Here is a 21481-nt window from a genome sequence, read left to right as displayed (position 1 = left end):
AGCACTTTCTGTGTCTATTTGCCTCTTTAAGATGAATCGCGTGATGTATTCGCCAAATTGTAAGTCGCTTTGGATAAAAGCATCTGCTAAATGAATACATGTAAATGTAATTTAACTTTTTCCCCTTAAAGGGTTAGTTCACCCAAAAATTAAAATTCTGTCATCATTTACTCTCATCCTCATGTTGTTCCAAACTCATATGAATTTTTTTTTTCTTCTTCTGCTGAACACAAAATAAGATATTTTGGTAACCATTGACTTGCATAGTATGAAAAAAATAAAATAAAAATACTATGCAAGTCAGTGGCTACCAGCAACTGTTTGGTTACCGAAATATCTTATTTTGTGTTCAGCAGAAGAAGAAAAAAAAAAAGGTACACCAGTTTGGAACAACATGAGGATGAGAGTAAATGATGACAGGGTTTTATTATAGCCGTTATGCTAGTAACTGGGCGTCGCGTGACAGATAAACTTTTCCCTCTTGTGTGTATTTTCCTTTCTGGAACAGACTGCAAACATTCTTCCCACAACCCCAAACCTCGGGTTACACGTAATACTGTGACTTAACGAGTAAACTGATTATGTAATAACTTACCTCAGTGAAAACATTCCCGCACAAACCAGCTGCTCACGCGAGCCGTTAATGAAGGCTTTGTGACGCGCGCAGATGTGCGGCGAGAAAGAATGATAATGATCGTGCACGGCTCTGGAGAAACTACGAAAAAGTTTACCAAAATATTTTCGGTATTTGTGGGGATACATATTTGTGTTCTGGTGAGAAAGTAAATGTAGATCTTAATTAGTTCATGCTTGGGCTCAGTACAGCGCTTTAAGAGGTTATATACTGCCATCTAGTTGACTGATCATGCAAGTACAGCTTGCAGAATGCACTGGGGTGAGCTGAAGGAATGTTTTATTACCATGCCCTGCATGCATCATCAAATACATTTCTAAATAATATCTATTAAAATTGCTTATTGTTATAATACCGATTTTGCCATTTGTGAAATTAGGTCATTTGTTACTGAGCACTGTCGCTGAAGCAACAAAAAGCCTATAGATATTTACTCAAAAAAATGATATGCAGTCTTTTATGTAGGCTACAGACATGCATTTAATGCGGTTATATGAACTGTTTGGTTAGCATGATCTGTGGCAGACTTTTCTTTGTGTCAGGGCAACAATTAAATTAACAAGAAATAAGTATGAAGTGATTCAAATCGTTTTTTTGCTCTATTTTGGTCACATGCTTTAAATGTGTCGTGGTTTACAGTGAATTTATAACAGCTAAGGGAGTTGTTTTTGCTTTTTTTATCAGCCTAGCCTACTTTTTTTAATAAACCTGGCTATGTATAGGCCAACTTTTTTTTCTTTATCCCGTGTTTTGTTTGTATAACAGTTCTGCCTTAATAGTTCGATGTTTTGTACTGTTTCATACAAATAAATCAGGAAAAAAGGATTTTCAAACCGGTTTCGATCTGAATCATCTGAATCAAATAGGCGCTCCGACGTTCAGCTCTGAATCAAAAGATTCACGAACTGGCTCCAAAATTCCGATCTGATCTGAATCAAACAATTCATGAATCCTCTTAGTACCGATCTGAATTTAAAAAAAAATACACGAAACTGCTCATATGTTTGGATCTGAATCAAATTAACCCGCTCTAAGGTTCCGATTCGATCTGAATCGCGACACGCGCTCTGAAGTTCTGAACTGAATCAAACGATTCATGAACCCTTACATTGAATCTTACTTTGAAATACCACTAAAATGAATGTACATAGTACTCCAAGAATCACAGGGTGGGCTATATATACAAAAACAGGCTACTTATGTCTTCTATTCTGTTATAACATGAAACGGTCTAAATGAAAACAAATCAAAACATATTTTATGTTCACATACGTCACATTCAGCTTTAATAGGAGTACTACATTTGATTTACAGATGCAGAAACAATAGTGAAACATTCACAGATTTCATACAGAGCCACCCTAATATAAACCTGAATGAAAAAGAAAATAACAAAAATATCAAAGTGGATATTTTGTATAGTGACAATCGATATCTGAAATCAATGAACTTTAAGGCAGCTCAGTATGTCTCTGATAAGCTGTATACACGGTACTCCGTTAATGTGGAAAACAAGGATGCATCAAGTGTCTGATGAAGGCAGAATATCATTTCTAGACTACTTCATAGTACAGTTGTGTTCAGTTAAGGAGTGCAAGGTGTTTGGTGATTCAGAAAGCATCGACTGAAATGGCTGAAGTCTCTAACATTTTAATCTCTTAATCTGTTTATGCACAATCCAGTTCAAATAAGTGAGGATTAACTGAAGGCAGGATTGAAACGAGTGCTTAACTTCTCAATAAAACACCCCGTGTTTTTCCTCATCTGTTCTCATATGCATAACACACACACCAGAAAGGTTTCTAAGCAGGTGTTTCGGATCGCCTCGGCCACGCCTCCAGGAAATGACATCACTCTGGGAGTCTATTTGAGGTTTTTGAGCTGCCGGTTGGTGGAGCCGATCTTGCCGTCCATCGTGTCGACCTTATTGAGCAGAGCGTCCAGAGAAACGTCCTGGTCGTCGATCTCGGCCTGCAGCCCCAGACCCAGGTTCTTCAGGCGACCCAGACCCAGAGACATTTCATCTGCAGCACACAAACACACGGTCAGACCCGCTGTGACCCGCTGGGACCCCAGCAGGGTACGAGAGAAAGCGGTGTTTCTCACCGAGGTTACTGTCCAGCTGCTGATGGGCGGCCCGCAGCTGTTTGTTCTTGGGATACCCGTTCTGATCGGACGGCCCGTTATCCAGCGAAGCAGACGCTCCGAATCCTGTCCAAACCAACATCAGTGACAAATGCCGACAGTTTGAGAAGCTTCGAAGCCTTTGAGAATCATTTGTTGCAAACTAGTGATTCAAAGCGTGTTGAGCTGATTAACCATACAACTAATCAAAACGCCCTACAGATTGATAAAATGACGCATTATTTGTTCGTTTTTATTGCCATGCTAGTATCTATTGGCATGTGTTTGAAAAGAAATAAATAGTATTAACATACAGTAGAAAAAAAAAAAAAAAACTCATAATCAACTCACATCAATATATAAGAATTTTCATTTCAGCATTTGATTTTAAAAAAAAAAAAATAAGATTATTCCTTTTCTTTATTTATCATCCGTTAGAGAACTTTTTGAGTAAAAACTTTGGCATTTAAAGCAAAAATGTGACCCTGGAGCACAAAACCAGTCATAAGTGTCAACTGAGATTTAATTAATAAATAAGCTTTGCATTGATGTATAGTTTATTAGGATCTGACAATATTTGTTTGAGATACAACTATTTGAAAATCTGGAATCTGAGGGTGCAAAAAAATCTAAATATTGAGAAAATCATCTTTAAAGTTGTTCAAATGAAGTTCTTAGCAATGCATATTACTAATATGAAATTAAGTTTTGATATATTTACAGTAGGAAATTTACTAAATATCTTCATGGAACATGATCTTTACTTGTCCGTGATGATGATTTTTGGCATAAAATAAAAATCTATAATTGTGACCCATACAATGTACTTTTGGATATTGGTACAAATATACCTCAGCGACTTAAGACTGGTTTTGTGCTCCAGGGTCACATATAAAGTTATACACACACTTCATATTTAATGGTATCCGATGATTTGTTAATTGCATTTAATAGATTACACTTTCAAAAAAAATACATTTTTAATTGATTTGTAAAAGGTGTTTTTAATGCAGGTTTTTGGTGTTTCAAGTAGTTTGAAAAGCTTTGTTTCTCTCATCACTAGGTAACGCTGACTCTCAAAGGAACATGGATGAACACCCTGTACGTGTATGTTTAAGTAATACAGAGTGTATAGAAGTATGCAGAAGTTAGGAAGTGCATCATCGTGTGTCTGTGTTTACCAGCGGTGTCCAGTTTCCTGAGGTTGGGATGGCTGGCTTGATATTTGTCTTCCTGCTGTTTGCTCTCCGCAAGCGCGTTCTGTAACCTAACATCATCAGACATTCACAAAATTAGTTTTGTTGTTTTATAATGTTCAGAAATGTTGTATTTTCAGACTTGGCATGTGACCCTGAGTTGATGTGAATCTAAACAAATCTGTGAATGTAGATTTACAGTCTTGGATCTTGTTTACAATGATACAAAGTTTTTTTCCCGTATTAATTTTTGGGAACTACATTCAGTGTTTTGTCCACTTGATGAACTGTACATCAGAGCTTTGATTTCATTTCACATTTAATCTAAAGGCTTTTGCTTGAATGCTTGAGTTTAGTATGCAATTAATTTTTTTTTTTTAAACTATATCAGGGTTTTTCCAGGTCTTAAAATCATTGATTTGTAATTCCACAAATTATTAAATCAGAACTGAAAGTCTTAAATTCATAAAGTCATGGTGACAAATGTTGCACGCACGGCAAAAAATGATGTTCTTCCTCAGTATTTTATCTTATTTTCCAGTACAAATATCTAAACATGCTTGAATCAAGATCCTGGAGATGCAAAAGGAAGATATGAAGTCTTTTGTTTTCTGAGAAACTGAACTAAATGAAGTGAGTTTATGCTGAAAACGAGAGCAAATATCTGTTGGGAATGAAAACTTGTTTTCTCACCCACTTGCTGAGATTTGTTCTTGTTTTAATCATTTCAATTAATATTACTTCATATCTTAAATAACGTTGTTTCTCAAGTAAATGTAACGATTTAAGAATCTTTAGACATTTGCACTGGAAAAAAAGTTACAAATTCAGATAAAGAACATCACTTTTTTGCAGTATATAGATCAGAAGATACATAAAAGTTATTTTAGTGCTTAAGACAGGGTTCCCACGCCGTGATTAACTTCAAATTCAAGGACTTGATGTGGGGACACATTTCAGGTAAGAGCTATGTTACATCGTGTTATCTTGTAAGATACATTGTTTCAGTTTTCGTGTCTCAAACACAACTATGCAAAAAAGCTTTTTTTTGCATTTATTTTTGGCCATGACTGAGATCTGATATTCTATTTGTTGTATTTCTGTTTTGCATAAAACTGAAGAAAATTCGGTACATCCTACACTGTATTCTAAAATGATCTGATGTTAACTTTTGCATGGATTTTATTGTAAAGGGTGTGGTTGGTTGGTGGTTAAAGTAGTGCAATGACCATATCCCAAATATCAAATCTGAAAATGTCATTTCTATACCTAAAATACATATTTTACAGTTACTGTTATGCATATTGATCATAAACACAGCTAAATGGCTTCCTACCAGTGTCCCTCCTGCACAAAACTTAACATCTAGCTCAGTTTTATCATAGGCAGAATGCAAAATGTTTCAGTACAAGCATTTCAGTCAAATCTAATTTAAGCAACATTTGAAACCCACGGGGGAAGATCAACCCATTAACAGTTTAGAAGTATCCATAGGAAAAACAATGCAGACATGGCAACCCTGCATTCAACACGAGCTGCAGGAGTCAGATTTGACTGATCACGGGTCGAGGAGAGAGAGATGGCTGAGAGACCATGCTGCTCAACAGATCCTGAGCTCAATGACAAATATCTGATCTTACTTTACACAGAGCGTGCATGATCGCGTAAACAGAAGTGAAAGTGAACAGTGAACATACTGATAGATGCTCCCTAATGCGTGAAAATTATGCAATATTAGAATGTTTGCTGGAGCGGGCAATTATGGTCAGAAATTCAGTGGGGGTGGGATTAAGAAAACAGTCTCTTGCAGCGCTCTAATACAAACACACACAATCACTGACGACTGTAGAAAGTAAAAGCCGAATCCCCGACATTTTGGGCGATTCAGAAATCCCGGCTGGAGGCATTTTTTAGGTCCAAAAAGAGGACATGTCTGGGAAAAAGAGGAAATATGATCACTCTAGCGTCATGGCAATGTACAACACAAAGTACCTCACGCGGGAAACACTTAACATAACGCGTAATGCACGTAACTAACGTAAATCAAGCAAGCTAGTATGCACAGGCCACGAAGTGTTGGTGAAATAACACATTAGAGGACCAGAGGGATTAATATGGATTTTTTTTTCCAGAAAACGTCTTGCACAAAATAAATTCAAGCACTTTTCAAGAACCTGTGTCAATGTTTGTTTACTTTCAAAAACCTTCCAGGGCCTTGAAATATTTATTTTTCAGATTCACAAACTTTCAAGGATTTCCGTGAGAACTCTGTTAAGAGTGGAGCTATTCAAGCTGTGAGCTTTTTTATTATTAAAATGAACTTGGGTTAAAAAGTAATCGAGATCGGTTGGATTTTTTAAAACCTTTGAAGTGTTGCTAATATGATTAATTCCGTAATAATTTAATTGTCTCTTTCTTTTTTATTAACTGTCTTTTATATTTTTGGATATAGACTTGTATTTTTATGATCCAAACTTAAATTTTTATAATTCACGAATGATGATGTACCATTTTCATGGTAATGTAATGTCTGATTATAAAAATGGGTTTCAAAGGATGAATTTTGAGATTTTAAGTTTTCAGTTGATATATAATTTCTGATGATTTCTAAAGTGTGACAGACAAAAGGGCAACGTAGAAGACTTTTTTTTTGACAAAGGTCAGAACTCCTGTTATGATGTAGATTTTTGAGCATGCACTCTTGTCATAAATTAAACTATTACTTTTCCTACATAATTTTAACAAAAAACATTTGTAAAATATCTATTTAGGAGTCTTAGACCTTTCCAAAGATATACAGTTTGTCATGATTAGATAAGGATTTAATTGTAATATAGTGAAGTAAATTTAGGCGTCCTGTATACGGGACGGTGACAGTTAACAGGTTAAATTTTATACCTTATACCTCAATGAAACCTGCAGAAACCCTGTTTATGAATGCATAAGTTGAAAAAGATTTTTTTTTAGCAAGAATGCATGACATTACAGGATCACTGCGCTGTTGTACCGTGTTTCAGTGCATGTAAACATCGAGTGAGTATTTGATCAGACCTGCTGTTGGCCTCGTAGGACACGGGCTGCTCCTTCTGAGCAGGTTTGGGAGGTTCAGGTTTGCCTTTGAAATAGTTGACCATGCCCCCCCACACACTCTTGATGGTGTTTATGTGCCTCTGGCTCGTCCTCATGTCCTGCTCCATGTTGTCAATCATCTTCTCGGTCCTCTTCAAAGCCTCACCCTGACGAATCAGTTCCTGTGGAGCACAACACGGACATTTCAGTGAAACAGCAGACGGAATACTCTAAAGCTCGGTCTCTAGTGCTTCCTCTCACCTCCGCCGTCTCGGATCCGACCTTCTCCGATTCGTAGATGAGTCCGAGCGAGCGGTGGCTGCTGTCCACGGCCGACCGCGCCGTGCGCATCACTTCCTGCTGCAGCTGTCTCTGCCGCCTCTCCGCCGGACTCAGAGAACTCTCCTCCGGATCCTCGTCAAAGTTAAAGCCCCTCCGAGGCTTCGAGTCCTCTTCTTCGTCATCATCGGCGAAAGGATTGTGGGATTTGGGGTAAGCTGACATCCTGTGCTAGAGTGAGATGACCGCTGCTGCACAATATAACAGGGAATATTTCTTCATTTTATATTTGCATGCATATTAATTCTTCTTCTTGTTCTTCTTAATAATATTACAAAATATTAATATGTAAAAAAATAATGTTTTTAAGTATTGTATATGATTTATTATTAATAATATAAATGAAGGTAGTAATATTTAATTTTTATAAATAAGAAATTCATATACATAATATACTTAATAAATTACTTCTACTAATGCTAATATAAATTATTAATATTGTTTATTATTATTACTAATATTATGCTGTTATTAATCATTCTTTCACAAATTAATATTAAATATATATATATATATATATATATATATATATATATATATATATATATATATATATATATATATGGAGTATTATACAGGAACGTCACAAAATACAACTACATAAAATTAGAAATAATTATTAAACTACATAATACACTACTACTAATTATTATTATTAATAGTGAAATAAACTTGAATTGAATTGAATATATTAATATATTGTAAACCTTTTTTATTCTCACTGTATTGAATCAGTGCTTATATACAGATACTATAGTTTTTTGAGTTTTTAATATATCTTACTGAAAAGTAAAAATAAATACACATGATATACATATATATATACATATATGTATGTATATACATATATATATACATATATATATATATATATATATATATATATATATTATATACATATATATATATATATATACATATACATATATATATATATATTATATATACATATATATATATATATACATATACATCACATATATAGTATATACAGGATACGTATATATATACATATACATATTATAAATATACATTACATATATATACACTATACATAATTATATATTAATATATACATATATATATATATAGATATACATATACATATATATATATACATATATATATATATATATATATATATATATAAGAAAGCGATACATAACAGAAAAGTCAGTTAGAGGTGCTTTTAGTAGAAGATGTGGATAAATGCAACTACTGTGGCTGACAAACAATTATCGGAAACACTTACAGATGTAGAGAAAGAGTATTAATTGTGTAAATTGTGTTTCATAATTCTCTTTATCATTAACTAGCCGACATTTGAACTGAGCTCGATGAAGAAACTCGTGTTTATCTATCTCCGCTACAGTATTTGACCTAAAACAGCATCTAATTAAAACTAACATCATCTTCAATAACATTTAATCTCTGTCTGTTTGAATAAAACACGATTTATTGAACATTTCATCGATAGAAGTGTACCTTTGATCGCTGGAGGCTGATGTGTTTCTCCTGCTAACAGCTGACAGCTTCCGGTGGTGTCATCGTGACGTCAGACAGACTCCTCCTCCCACTGGTCAGATTTCACTTGTTGATGTTATTGTTTATGACGATTTGTTTTGACGATCTGAAAATAAAGATCGCTAGAACTACAATTTACACTTCATTAACTTACAACAAATGTTTGCAAGTTATTATTATTATTAAAAAATTATTTATTATATTTTTTTTTTTTTTTTTTTTTATTTTTTTTTTTTTTTTTTTTATTATTAATAATACTAATAATTTATATGACATATAATATATATATACATATAAGAAATTGTTTTTTAAAAATATACAAAAATAATTTTTGATTAAGTAAATGAAAATTATTATTTTTTTTTAAATATGCAAAAGTAGTTTTAGAAATGTAAATAAAATAAATTATAATTGAATAAAATCTGAAAAAAATGTAGAAAATTAACCTATTTATTTTTTATTATTTTCTATTATTATTGTTGTTGTTATTATTAATAATACTAATAATTTATGACATAATTTTTATATATATATTTAAAATATATTTTAGGGAAAACAAATACTAAAAAAAAGGGAAAAATGTCTTATCCCCATGATTGTCTGATCTACAAAATATTACAAAATGTTAAGTATGTTCTATTCATTTATCAAACTGTAAAAGGGTCAAGTTGAGCACATTATATTGTGAGATATAGTATTGGTTGTGAACTGCACATTTTGGTGAACAAAGTAGTAGGTCATCCTGGTATTCTTTGTGTACGGAATTATTCACAGTCTGTGCACAGTACAGGTGCTTCTCAATGAATTAGAATGTCGTGGAAAAGTTCATTTATTTCAGTAATTCAACTAAAAAAATCCAAAAAAAAATCCAAAAAAAAAAAAAAGGAATTCAAGTCTGGGTCACTTTTCAGCATCCAGTTAATAAGATCCCGTCCCATCCTGTCATTATTATTAATGTCAGTAATAAATGTGTCACATCTGGCTTAGAGTTGGTGTCTGTGTTCTGGAAAGTGCTGCTTCTATGTAAGTGATTTTATATTTCAGGTGGATGTCTATATTAGTTTTTTTTTATACACTCAATTGAATGTGAATGAGGGAGATTGTTTGTTTGGTTTGGTTGAGTACAAAAAAACCCGTCAAGTGGTTTACAGTGAATTTATAACAGCTAAGGTCGTTGTTACATATACAAGATGTAGGATTGGTCACATGCATATTTGTCCCATGTATATTTATTGAAATGAGAAAAACTGCCTTTGTGATTTGTGATTTTTTTTAATTTTCTTTTTCTTTTTCTGTAAATTCTGTATAATTGTTGTTTTTGTTATTTATCTGTTTTTGTTTTGCCTTTTTGTAAAATTAATAAATAAAATGTATACAATTTATTTAATTATTTTTTGTAGTAAGAATATTTTAAATCTTATTTCTGTAATTTCTCTCACAAATATGGCAAATCTTTCTATTTTACGCTATTGTAGCTTTTATTTCCAGTCATAATATATGTCAAGGTTTTCTGCACCAAAAACAGTCTTGATTTAATTTTTAATGACTATTTTCCAGCCTCTCTCTGAGCTTTAGAATAAATTAAAATTTTAATTGAACAGGCTATTTCATTAGTTTGATTTCTGCAATTGCATCTTTTTAGATCTCTATGTATGCATTTAGACAGCCGAGTAACATTTCATACTTGTATATGCATTTTATTTTAAGTGGAGGAGCTGCAAGAACAAATTATGATTTTGGAAGGACTTATTAATTTTGACTTTCAATATATGTCTTGTATAAAATAATTAACAAAAATTTAAATACATTTTATTTTATTCTATTTAATATAATAATATGGCAATTATAATATTATGAATCATATAAAGTTATAATAGTATAAAATTATAATATAAATTAATATTAGTAAATTATGTAAATATTAATGACCTTTCTTGAATTTATGTAAATGACCCTTGTGTACTGTATGAGTATAATTTACTTACACTTTTTTTAACTTAAAAGTGTTATTTTATATAAAATATTACTACACTAAACTACTAAAAAGAGGATTCTAGAATGTTTCAGTGTTTGTTTTGAATGTTGTTTTAATTTAGTTATTTTATTATCTAGGTGTTCTCATCCCTGTAATCGCTGTTGTAAGGCACACAGACAAACACACACACACCATATTTAGACATCTGAGTCCCATTTCATTCTCTTTATAAACCTTTTATTTAAGGGGAGGTGCTGCAAGCACAAGTTATGATTTCAATATTAAAATTTAATGATTTTGTATTAACAAAATATTTAATACACTTTATTTTATACCATTTAATAGAATAATATTAAAATAATAATATTATAAGTAATATAAAATTATAATTATTATAATATTCAAAGGTCATAAAATTACATAGAAAAATGTCATATTAAAAATATTTAAATATTATAAATATTACAAATAATATTCATAGTTTTCTATTAAATTGTATAAATAAATATTTTGTAAAGTAACTTTGAAAAAGGTGATCACTGAGTTGTTGATCACACTAAAACACAAATAAAAATATCAATATTTTCTTCTAGGCCTGTTTTACATCTGATATAATATGCAAATGTTAATGGAAAGGGAAAATGTTTTCCTGTTCATTCCTTTTAAATGATTTATGAGTTCTCTCAGGGCTAACATGGGCTAACACAGTAAATTTGGCAAAAGCATGAAAGTAGCTAATCAAAGATTTTGTGTACATAAATTAGATAAATCTTGCTACTTTTTTGTAATAAAAAACGTTGTTATTTTTTTGTTAAAAATGCAAATGCAAGTGCTCTTTCTGCTGTTGTTGGATGCTTCATTATTCATGTGTCTGTCTAGAAATTGTAATTAGATCTTGAGCGCCTGTGGTTAGACTTTAACTTCTCTGACAAATATTTACTTGTCTTGCAAAATGTCCTGCCATGTTGTTGGTGTACTCAAGCGTTGTTTTTTATTCACCCTTTGAACAGATTAATTCAATAAACCAGTCCTCTGATTCATTTTATTTAACAACATGTTCTGCCTCAAAAATACACAGATGTTTATCAGCGTTTTTAAATTTCACTAGCATTTCTTTACAAAACTTACGTCATTCACGACAAAACAACCATCATTCTCATCTGCTAACACTTTAGTTTCATTGTTATACAGTGATGCATCAGCCATTGCACGGCTGTATTGTGTATGTGTTTCTGATTAACTCTGTGAAGGGTCTACCACACGTCCCATGAACACAACGCAGCCCGTGCGATGCTCGTAGATGAGGAAGAGGAAGGGGCGGTCCACGATGAAACGCGTCTGTGTTGATAAAGGCATGAATCCGATGTGTGTCATTGCTGCAGCCTCCGTACCTTCTTCATTCACTGTAATGGTGCTCTGATGCTTAAACTGAGAGAGAAGAGGAGGAGGGTTATGATGGTGCAATGAAAGGTTAAAGAGTATGTCTTGTAAGAGATAAGGCATAGGCGACCTAAACCTGCCGTAAAAAGGCCTGTTGAACAAATTGAGTTAAACTGGTTTGGCACATATCAGTTGTTCTCTTACCCAGTTGACGATGACCTTCTCGGAAGTCATTGGAGAGAAGTCACCCTTTTCAGTGAATGGGTCCGTCAGCCCCATTTCCTTCAGATGCTCAATTAAGTCGTAGTTCTGCTCTAGCTTAAACCGAGGGAAAACCACCTCACGAGTCCTAACAGAGATACAAAGGCGAAAAGACAAAGGAAGAATGATTTAGCCAAGTAGGATGCATTTCTGAATGAGCATTCTTATCAAACCCTAACACTAAACTCTAACCCTAATTTAAACCATAGACTGAACTATATTCCAAGGACCAGGTCAGGACCAGGGGTTAAATTGGGATTTGTTATGTGGTGGTGGTGGTGGGGGCTCTATGGTATCGAGCTTTTATATATATATATATATATATATATATGTATGTATACAGTATATATAGCCTATGCATATGTGTGTGTGTGTGTGTTGTTGTTTTTTTGCAAATATGATTTCTGCAGCAATATTCTCATCAGCTGTGACATATAAATCTGTGTGCTTTTATATTTAACTTTATCCAAGGACTTTTATTTTTTTACATTTATAGAGGGCATTTTCCCACTAATCTCATTAATACTTTCATTCAATTCTTGCATTTGATCTATAAATTCAATTATAATAACGTGATTATCTATACGTAATCAAATTAAATAATTTACACTAAAAAAAAACCACATTAAATAATATTATGAGATTCTTTTAAATATTTTTTAACAAGACATAACAAGACGTTATGTTGGAAATTATACTTTTCAACGAAATTAAAACACCAGTAGGTGCTGTTAGTGAGCATTTATTGAGTGAGTCATTGAGTCGTTCATTCAAACGATTCGTTCAAACAGCAGATTGTTTATGTTTAACAACATCAGATGTTTATGCATGGGCTAATGAAACTTTGACTCAACCGATTCGTTCAAAACACAGAATAAATCAGCAATGAATCGTCTGGTTGCTGTGAGATGCGCTGTGTTTCCGCCTAAAATGTAAGTGACCTAATATTATTGTATTTGTTTATTGAACTGTTTATAGAACTACTAAACAGTCGTAATGGTGAAAACGTTGTGTGATGTTATCTAACTGTATTTTCAATATATAAAAACTTCCCATTTTGAATTTTTATCTCAGGATGCTAAGTTTCTTAGTGTTGCGCGTTTCGATTTCTCCTGGAGAGGCTGCGTGTGCCTCGCCTCAGCAGTGCAACCTTATACTGTCAATAAATGCATTATATACAGTAGCTATATCCACAATTCGCCACTTATGCTAAATTTGATAAAATCAGAATAATACTTGTGTTTTGTTGTTTACATAGTTACTTTTGGTTACTGATGTTTTAATCATGTTACTTGTCTGGTGTTAATGTCAAGCCCTGGAGTCTATGTGCCGGGGCTGAGCCTAATTTAAACCCTGGTCAGGACATTAAAGTACCTTGCTGACCTGTTTGCAACTTGGTCTCAAGCCTGAGGCTAGTGCTTTACCTGTTGGTCATGTTGTTAAGCCACTTGCTAATCAGGGTTGGGGAGATCTCTTGCTCCAGGGTTCTCATTCCAGAGAGTTTCTGTGGAACAGCGATGATCATGCTTATGTTTCCGGCGTAGGGCAGCTGCAGTATGTCACAGTTGAGCTCGTGGTCAGCAGCCGCCAGGTAGCTTCCTTTCTTCTGCATCATGGGAACGCGCACCTGTTTTTTCTCATTGACACGGAATTGCCGGTAGTGTGTCAGTTCCTTTGGGAACTTCTGCTCCCACGTACCTGGATTTGTTGCCCCAGTGAAAACATCACATTTTGGTGTTATTTGTGAGCTGCATGCAATATTATTCCTTCTGACTTCTAATCAGAAGTTCTGAAGTAATCAGAAGATTTGCAGTAGGGGTAGGCAACCCTGATCCTGGGGGGCTACAGTCCAGCACAGCTGAGCTAAGCAAACACACCAGCTTATAAATGTGTTCAGCAGTACTTGGAACATTTCAGAAACATCACAGAAGCGACTCTCCACCCAGTCGCAAATCATCAGAATGCATTTTTTTAAATCTCGACCCACCCGATCCGTGGATTATCCACAGTGCCTGCGGATATAACCGCCATCTGTGCATCACTAGTGCAGGTCTAGTTGGTGGATCAGCCTAGCTACGAGGTTTGCCAGCAAGACATTGGCCCTCCAAGAGTGGAAGTGGACTCCCCTGGTTGAGACAGAAGCTGCCTGAAGAGAACCTTCATGTGCCTGAAGGTTTTTGTTATCGTGAAGACTTTAAGGTTTGTTCGAGATGCATCAGTGCTGCGCAGATCGAATGGCATATGACATCAAAGTATCGTTAGAGCAATTCAAAAGCATAAAGAGTTGTGTGCTCTCCAGTCGCTCTCGTGGTACTTTGTCATATGCCGATCATCTGTGCAGTGCCAATGCATCTCAAACAAGCCTAAAGTCTTCAGGATAACATAAACCTTCAGGCACATGTGTTGGAGCTAAACTCTACAGATAATAGACCCTTCAGGAGCAGGATTGGACACCCCTGTTTGAGACAGAAGTTCCTATTCACCAAATATCTATAACTGGGGTAGATAGTCTTACTCCCGGAGGGCCTTCTTCTTGCAGAGTTTTGTTCTCGCTCTCATTAAACACACCTGAACTAGCTAATCAAGAGGTGTGTTAGACTTGAAGTGGCGCTGTGCAGACCGATCAGTGTATGATAAAGTACTGCAAAAGGAACTTGAACGCATAAGGAGCTGTCTGCTCTCATGGTATTTGATGTCATACACCGATCTGTCTGTGCAGCACCGCTTCACATTGAACACACCTTAAGCCGTCAGGATTATAATAAACTTCTAGGCAGGTCTGCTAGTGCTAAAGTCTGCAGGAGTGGGAGTAGACAACCCCTGGTTGAGACAGAAGATCTACCGCTTGGGTAGCCAACCCTTCTCATGGAAGTCCATCATCCAATAAAGTCCTTATTAAACACCTAAATTAGCTAATAAAGGTTTTTAACATTTGTTGAAGCTACACTCTTCAGGGAATTGACCCTCCAGAAACAGGATTGAACACCACTTGTTGAGTCAGATGTTCCTATTTGCCAAATATATACAGTTGGGGCAAGCCAACCCTGCACCCGGAGGGCCATCTTCTAGCTCAGTTTCACACACCTGAAACAGCTAATCAAGGCACTCAGGATCACTGGAAACTTCCAGGCAGGTGTGTTAGTGCTAAACTCTACAGGGCATTGACCCTCCAGGAGTGGGATAGAACAACCCTGTTAAGACAGAAGTTTCTGTTCACCAAATAGCAGGAATAGCCAAATTTGCCACGGCAGGGCTACCGTAAGCAAACACACCTGAACCAGCTAATCAAAGTGTTTAGGATTACTTGAAAATTTCAGCCAGGTGTATTGGACCACGGCTGGAAACGAAGTCTGAAATAAGATAGTGCCCCAGGAGCAGGGTTATTTACACTGATCTACAGATTTAGGACTGAAAAGACCAGCATAGTCGGCAATTGTGCTGGTTTATGTTAATTTAGTACAGGTCATGTTGGTGGACCAGCTTAGCTATGGGTTTTGACAGCAAAACTAATTGTAACCATCGGGGCTGGGGAACCAGGTTCACAAGAAACGATGCTCCATGATGCTTGTTTGACCAGCCTCAATGTGACAATGAAGTCTTGCTGGTTGACCTAGTAAAGATGCTGGTCTATTTTGTCAGGCCAGGGGTGTCCAAACCTGCTCCTGGAGGGCCACTGTCCTGTAGAGTTTAGCTCCAACCACAATTAAACACACAATGAACCAGCTAATCAAGGTCTTACTAGGTATACTAGAAACTTCTGAGCAGGTGTGTTGAGGTAAGTTGGAGCTAAACTCTGCAGGACAGAGGCCCTCCAGGACCGAGTTCGACACCCCTGAGTCAGGCTTGCATCAGGCTAAATGTTCAACATTGAACTCAGTGGTATTACACAAAACATTTCACATAGTACATGATTATTTGCTTTAGGATTGAGTACAGACTGTTCAAATGAAGGGTTAAACCATTAGTCCTAAAGAGTTTCAGAATTTGAATGGGCTAGAATTGATTCACCTTTGAAGTAGAGATAGTTCAGGAGCATCACTGCCATGTTTGGGTCTACGCTCTTCAGTGGTTCCTTTATCAGTCCTTTGGTGATCTTCTGAATCCGCTTGTTGGCCTTCACAAGGAAGGCCGGGTCGGCAAAGTCCACAGACTGCGGCTCTGCAAAGTAGTACGTCTTTGCATCTCTGCGGAAAGCCTCCTGTATATGGATGTTACGTTTCACGTAAAGGTCATTAACGGAGCGCAAGTTGTAGCCAAAGTTCCGTCGGAAGAGCCTGTGCGTGAGTTTACGGAACAGCTTGTGCACGGTCGAGTTATCGTAATGAGCACTGGCGTTGATGAATTCGCCAAATCCGAGAGTTTGGTAGAGTTGTACCTGAGCGGTTGGGCCGACTCCCAGAGCCATCATGCTCATCGCAATGGAGATCCCGACAGGAGCGAGCAGAATGTTGTCCGTCTGGTTAAGTCGATTGCGCAGTTTCCGATAAAGCCGACATCCGAATCGGGCATTGACCACGTTGATGCGCTCTAGGCGAGTCCGCCCATGGAAAAGCCGCAACAGGCGTGCTCGCCGTATTTCGGGGTCACTGGGCTCCCCAAAAAAGTCAAGGTCAGGAGCAGGGGTGGAGATCTCGTCTATATGGTCGCCTTCACTGTAGTCATCCTCGCCCTCTGCCAAGATCTTATCAAAGTCGATATAGTCTTCATCTTCTAGCCCCTCCAAAGTGAGGTCATTCGTGACTGTGTTCTCCCGATGGAAGTCCAGGGGAATGGACTCCACGTCTGTGTTCTCTACATTTGGAGAAAGTCCACGGGCATCCACCAACTTTTCCTTCTCATTTCCGTCAAAGTGTGAACCGAGGTCTTTGACCCCAGCCAAAGCGGGGCTGCTCAAGAGAGAGGCTATTACTATAACTGTAACGAACCACATCCTATGGAAATAAGCACAGTTGGGAATACTGAACGATTGACAAATTTAATTTTATAACATAGACATTTCTCGGAAATATAGCATGCAATGCTCATATGCCATGTGCACATTTACATTTATTAATTTAGCTTATGGTTTTATCCAACCCTTACAGAAAAACCACATGAACTTCACATGTGCAATCACATGTTAATATCATATGAAATATGTGAAACACATGTGAAACGTGATTTTGTTACATGGTGTAAATGTGTGAAACACATGTGATCACATATGAACACATGAACATGGACACGTGTGGACAGTAAGTGGTCGCGTGAAAAAGTGACCACATGGGTTTCACACATTTACAACATGAAATGTTCCAAAACTACATTTGACGTGTTCTATTTGTGTTTCACATATTTCACATGGTAAAGTTCATATGGTTTTTCTATAAGGGAAAGTAGTGTTAATAATACAGCATTAATATACTACTTACAAGTAAAGTAAATCCAAAGCTGTGACCACTATCGACAGTTATGAGGGCACCCTATATCCTCAATAGTGGTTGATCAATATATTTTTTTCAATGATTTTCAATGATGGTTAAAGTTTTGCTTTTGGTTACTTAGCTTGATCACAGAAATATTACACCAGTGTCAACAGTCTTATGAAACCTTTTATGCTAGTTTGAGCTGCTTACCTGCTCTGGAATCTCTGTGTTTGTGTGCGTTTTGACGGTCCGTTTCTGGATTCATTCTCCAGCTGGACTTTGAAGTGGCTCTTCACTGATCAAACAGCAGCGAGTTCAAACAGTGCCCACAGACCTTCATCTGACTCATTTAACCCTTGAAATGCACTCAATACATCCTGGCCAAATTGCCCCCTTGGCCTTTGTCAATCATGGCCTCCTAATAATCCCCAACCACTTGATTGGCTCTGTCTCTCTCTCCTCTCATCCTGTAGCTGTGGCTGCCGTCGCATCATCCAAGTGGATGCTGCACACTGGTGGTGGTTGAGGAGAGACCCTCCCACATGATTGTAAAGCGCTTTGGGTGTACAATAATACACAATAAAGCGCTATATAAATGCATCATTCATTCATTCATTCATTCATTCATTCATTAATACTGGGTGCAAAATAATACAAATATACTGTAAATGGACTCTTAGGACTTATATTACTATAGTTAAACTGCATAGCTTTTATCCTAAAATCCCTGACAACTGTATAAAATGTAATTAGGAAGTTAGAGAGTTGCAGTTATTCTGGAGAAGGACCTTAATGTGACTTGTGACTTGACTGAAAAGAGTGTTTTCTTGTAGGCTAAATTGTGCTTATTGCATGTTTAGCCTGCTATATAATTTTGTAAATGCAAGCTTATAGATTTTATTTTTATCCTGGTTAAAAGTGCATGGAAAAGTTGTCAATGCTTTGAAGAAGTGTCATGTAATCTTGCTTTGGAAAAGTTTGACTCGTGTATATATATTCTTAGAGAAAAAAAATTATATGTATTTAATGATTTGGACTCCCCATAGACTTTTTTTGGTGCAATGCATTGCAAATAATTGCAAGCAGGTAATGTGGAATATTAATGTTGACTATAAACAAATCCCTGATGTGATGAGAAAACTGTTGCAATGATCAATAGAGTAACTACTATTAAAGTTATACATTTATATTTTTGACACTCCTGATTGAGATTTTAGATAGAGTGTTAATGGTCCATTTGAGAGATAGGTGGTGGTAATACACTAATAAGTCTGCGATTCGCCGTAAAGCAAGAAGAAGAAGACGCATCAGCGTCTGGCTGTTGAGGATGTGCTCAGGATAGTTCAGACATTGCAGTGAATCAGAGGTAAAAAAAACTATATAAATACTGTTCAGTTTCTTGCACAGACTGATCGTTTTGTGTCTTTACACATTAATGTACCGTCACGAGCCGCAGGGTTTAATTTGGTTTTGTTTGTGTATGTTTTTTTGACTCTCAAATCCGTGATTCCTATTCACTTCCATTATATGACTGACAGACTGCAACGGTTTCAGTTAAAAATCTTCATTTGTGTTCTGCTGAAGAAACAATGTCACTTACATCTTGGATGCCCTGAGGGTAAGCAGATTAACATCAAATTTAAATTTTTGGGTGAACTATCCCTTTAAATAGCCTGCATAGCACTTCATCTTTTGTAACATGGGATTTTGACTAAATATATTCAATCTTGAATTTTGTAAAATGTTGCAACAAGATGTTATTTTTTTGTGTGTGTGTGTGAAAAATTACATATTTGTGAAATTGTGAATGAATTATTTGTGAAAAAGGTAATACAAAATATAAAAAATAACTACAAATGAGCATGTAAAGCAAAAGAAATTCCGTGTAGAACATGCCCCTGATTTGCGCAATGTTTTTCCCGCTCACCTGTTTGCATCTCTGCTCCATAGTGACCGTGCAACTGACCATTTTTCTGTGGCTAAATTTTTACATGACTAATGAAAAATGACATCTGTGAACAGTCTGTGATTATTGATTGTAAATCTCACTGAAGAAGTGCATGATTGTTACCTGAAGGGACAGACACACACATCTCACTCACTGTACTGCATATTAATTCACTTTATTACATTTGTCTATGTTTGGTTGCTGTGTCTGTTTGCATGATGTGTAATATATGAGAGTGAATCTGAGAGAAATGAATTCCTGCAGGTGTGACGTCAGCAGCTTTAGATTTTCCACACTGAAGACGTTCTTGTGTCTCTGGATGTTGTCGGTTTTCTCACAGCGTGGCACAGTGACTTGAAATTATTTTATATCATACACTATAAGCTATGAAATAATCTAAAATGACTAAAAATCTATATATTTACTATTTTAATTGTCACTTTAATTCTTATTTTCATTACTTTTTTATTCATTCTGAATATCCAGACTTTGAAAACTTGGATAAATGAGGAAGAAATTGTAAAAGTTGTAAAATGTTCTAGACCTGGAAAAATCATGAATATATAAATATATATAGTAGATTCATTAATTAAAAAGAGCAAGAACCATGGAAAAAAAAAACTAATAAACTTAAAGTCCTGAAACTTGATTTATTTAGTTATGTTATTATTATTTTTTTTATAATTTCTATAATTAGAAGTGCCCATACATTAAAAAAAAGTTTTTAAAACAAAACTAGAGCTATGGTGTGTTTGTTTTGCATTACATTTACATTTTACATTTACATTAATGCATTTAGCAGACTTTTTTTTTTTAAGTGAAACTGGCCGTAAACAATGAGGGCCTTAAGAGTCAAAAGCTTTGTTTTTCTGAATGTCTTTTTCTCTGTTTTTCTCTTTCTCATGTGTGTGTCCATCAGACACAATGGAAACATCATGCTGGACAGACAGGGCCCCCTCTTACACATTTGTGAGACGTCTAACAATCAACCTCTCTGTTCTGTGTTTGTCACGTGTGTTTCTAATGTTTGCATGTGTTTCAGATTTCAGCTTCATGTTGGAAAGTTCTCCGGGTGGGAATCTGGGTTGGGAGCCGTTCATCAAACTGACCGATGAGATGGTGACGATCATGGGCGGGAAGATGGAGGGCACGCCCTTCAGTGGTTCATGGAGATGTGTGTGCGCGGATACCCGGCTGTCAGGTGAGATATGAGTGTGTGTGTGTGTGTGTGTGTGTGTGTGTGTGTGTTTTTGTTAGAAACTGAGAGACTGAATGAATCTATGTTACGCTGCAGGCCGTATATGGATGTTGTGGTTGCCTTGGTAACGCTGATGCTGATACAGGATTGCTCTGCTTCTGTGGTCAAACTATCAAACTGCTCAAGTAAGTGTAAAACAACTAACAGTGGAACAGATGGGAAATGAGATTTATATTTGATTCATATTGGAAAACATATTTGATTTATATTGAAAAAAAATTGAAGATTTAAATGAGATTAGTTATTACTGACTTTTTGATGTAATAAACACAAATCAGTATACATATACACATATTTTGTTGTTATGTACATGGAAAATTGAGTTAAAAAGTTAAATCACAGTACAGAATTATTAAGAAAGCATCATA

The 21481-nt window shown here is 35.6% G+C and overlaps 2 protein-coding genes across 3 annotated transcripts; both read right to left on the bottom strand.

The window, feature by feature from the left end:
- Window positions 1–1890: 1890 nt before the first annotated feature.
- LOC109067083 (synaptosomal-associated protein 29-like) lies at window positions 1891–8953 on the bottom strand. Of its 2 annotated transcripts, none has more exons than XM_042729215.1 (6): window positions 8848–8953; window positions 7285–7553; window positions 7006–7205; window positions 3940–4025; window positions 2741–2845; window positions 1891–2658 (listed from the first exon to the last, which is right to left on the bottom strand). In XM_042729215.1, the coding sequence occupies exons 2-6, from the start codon at window positions 7525–7527 to the stop codon at window positions 2498–2500; spliced, it is 795 nt and encodes a 264-aa protein (XP_042585149.1). In that variant the 5' UTR covers window positions 7528–7553; window positions 8848–8953; the 3' UTR covers window positions 1891–2497. The 2 variants fall into 2 exon arrangements, with proteins under 2 accessions (XP_042585149.1, XP_042585150.1); XM_042729216.1 differs by having other exon boundaries at window positions 7285–7550; window positions 8848–8932.
- A 2936-nt stretch (window positions 8954–11889) lies between these two features.
- LOC109067084 (serpin peptidase inhibitor, clade D (heparin cofactor), member 1) lies at window positions 11890–18269 on the bottom strand. Its single transcript, XM_019084088.2, has 5 exons — window positions 18118–18269; window positions 16511–17433; window positions 13927–14200; window positions 12446–12590; window positions 11890–12289 (listed from the first exon to the last, which is right to left on the bottom strand). Exons 2-5 carry the CDS (start codon window positions 17430–17432, stop codon window positions 12098–12100), a joined length of 1533 nt encoding a protein of 510 aa, XP_018939633.1. The 5' UTR covers window position 17433; window positions 18118–18269; the 3' UTR covers window positions 11890–12097.
- Window positions 18270–21481: the final 3212 nt, after the last annotated feature.

The sequence above is a fragment of the Cyprinus carpio genome, chromosome B8 (genome assembly GCF_018340385.1).
Source record: "Cyprinus carpio isolate SPL01 chromosome B8, ASM1834038v1, whole genome shotgun sequence".
Lineage (NCBI taxonomy): Eukaryota > Metazoa > Chordata > Actinopteri > Cypriniformes > Cyprinidae > Cyprinus > Cyprinus carpio.
The sequence above is the reverse complement of the archived record's forward strand: the minus strand, read 5'-3'. Positions and strand labels throughout refer to the sequence as shown.

Coding starts and splice junctions, on each gene's coding strand:
- LOC109067084 (XM_019084088.2), bottom strand. CDS start 17,432: ATGTGGTTCGTTACAGTTATAGTAATAGCCTCTCTCTTGAGCAGCCCC. Junction 12,591..13,926: donor CTTAACAACATGACCAACAG/GTAAAGCACTAG, acceptor TATCTCTGTTAG/GACTCGTGAGGTGGTTTTCC. Junction 12,290..12,445: donor AGAAGGTCATCGTCAACTGG/GTAAGAGAACAA, acceptor CTTCTCTCTCAG/TTTAAGCATCAGAGCACCAT.
- LOC109067083 (XM_042729215.1), bottom strand. CDS start 7,527: ATGTCAGCTTACCCCAAATCCCACAATCCTTTCGCCGATGATGACGAA. Junction 4,026..7,005: donor TCCTACGAGGCCAACAGCAG/GTCTGATCAAAT, acceptor TGATGATGTTAG/GTTACAGAACGCGCTTGCGG. Junction 2,846..3,939: donor CAGGAAACTGGACACCGCTG/GTAAACACAGAC, acceptor TGGTTTGGACAG/GATTCGGAGCGTCTGCTTCG.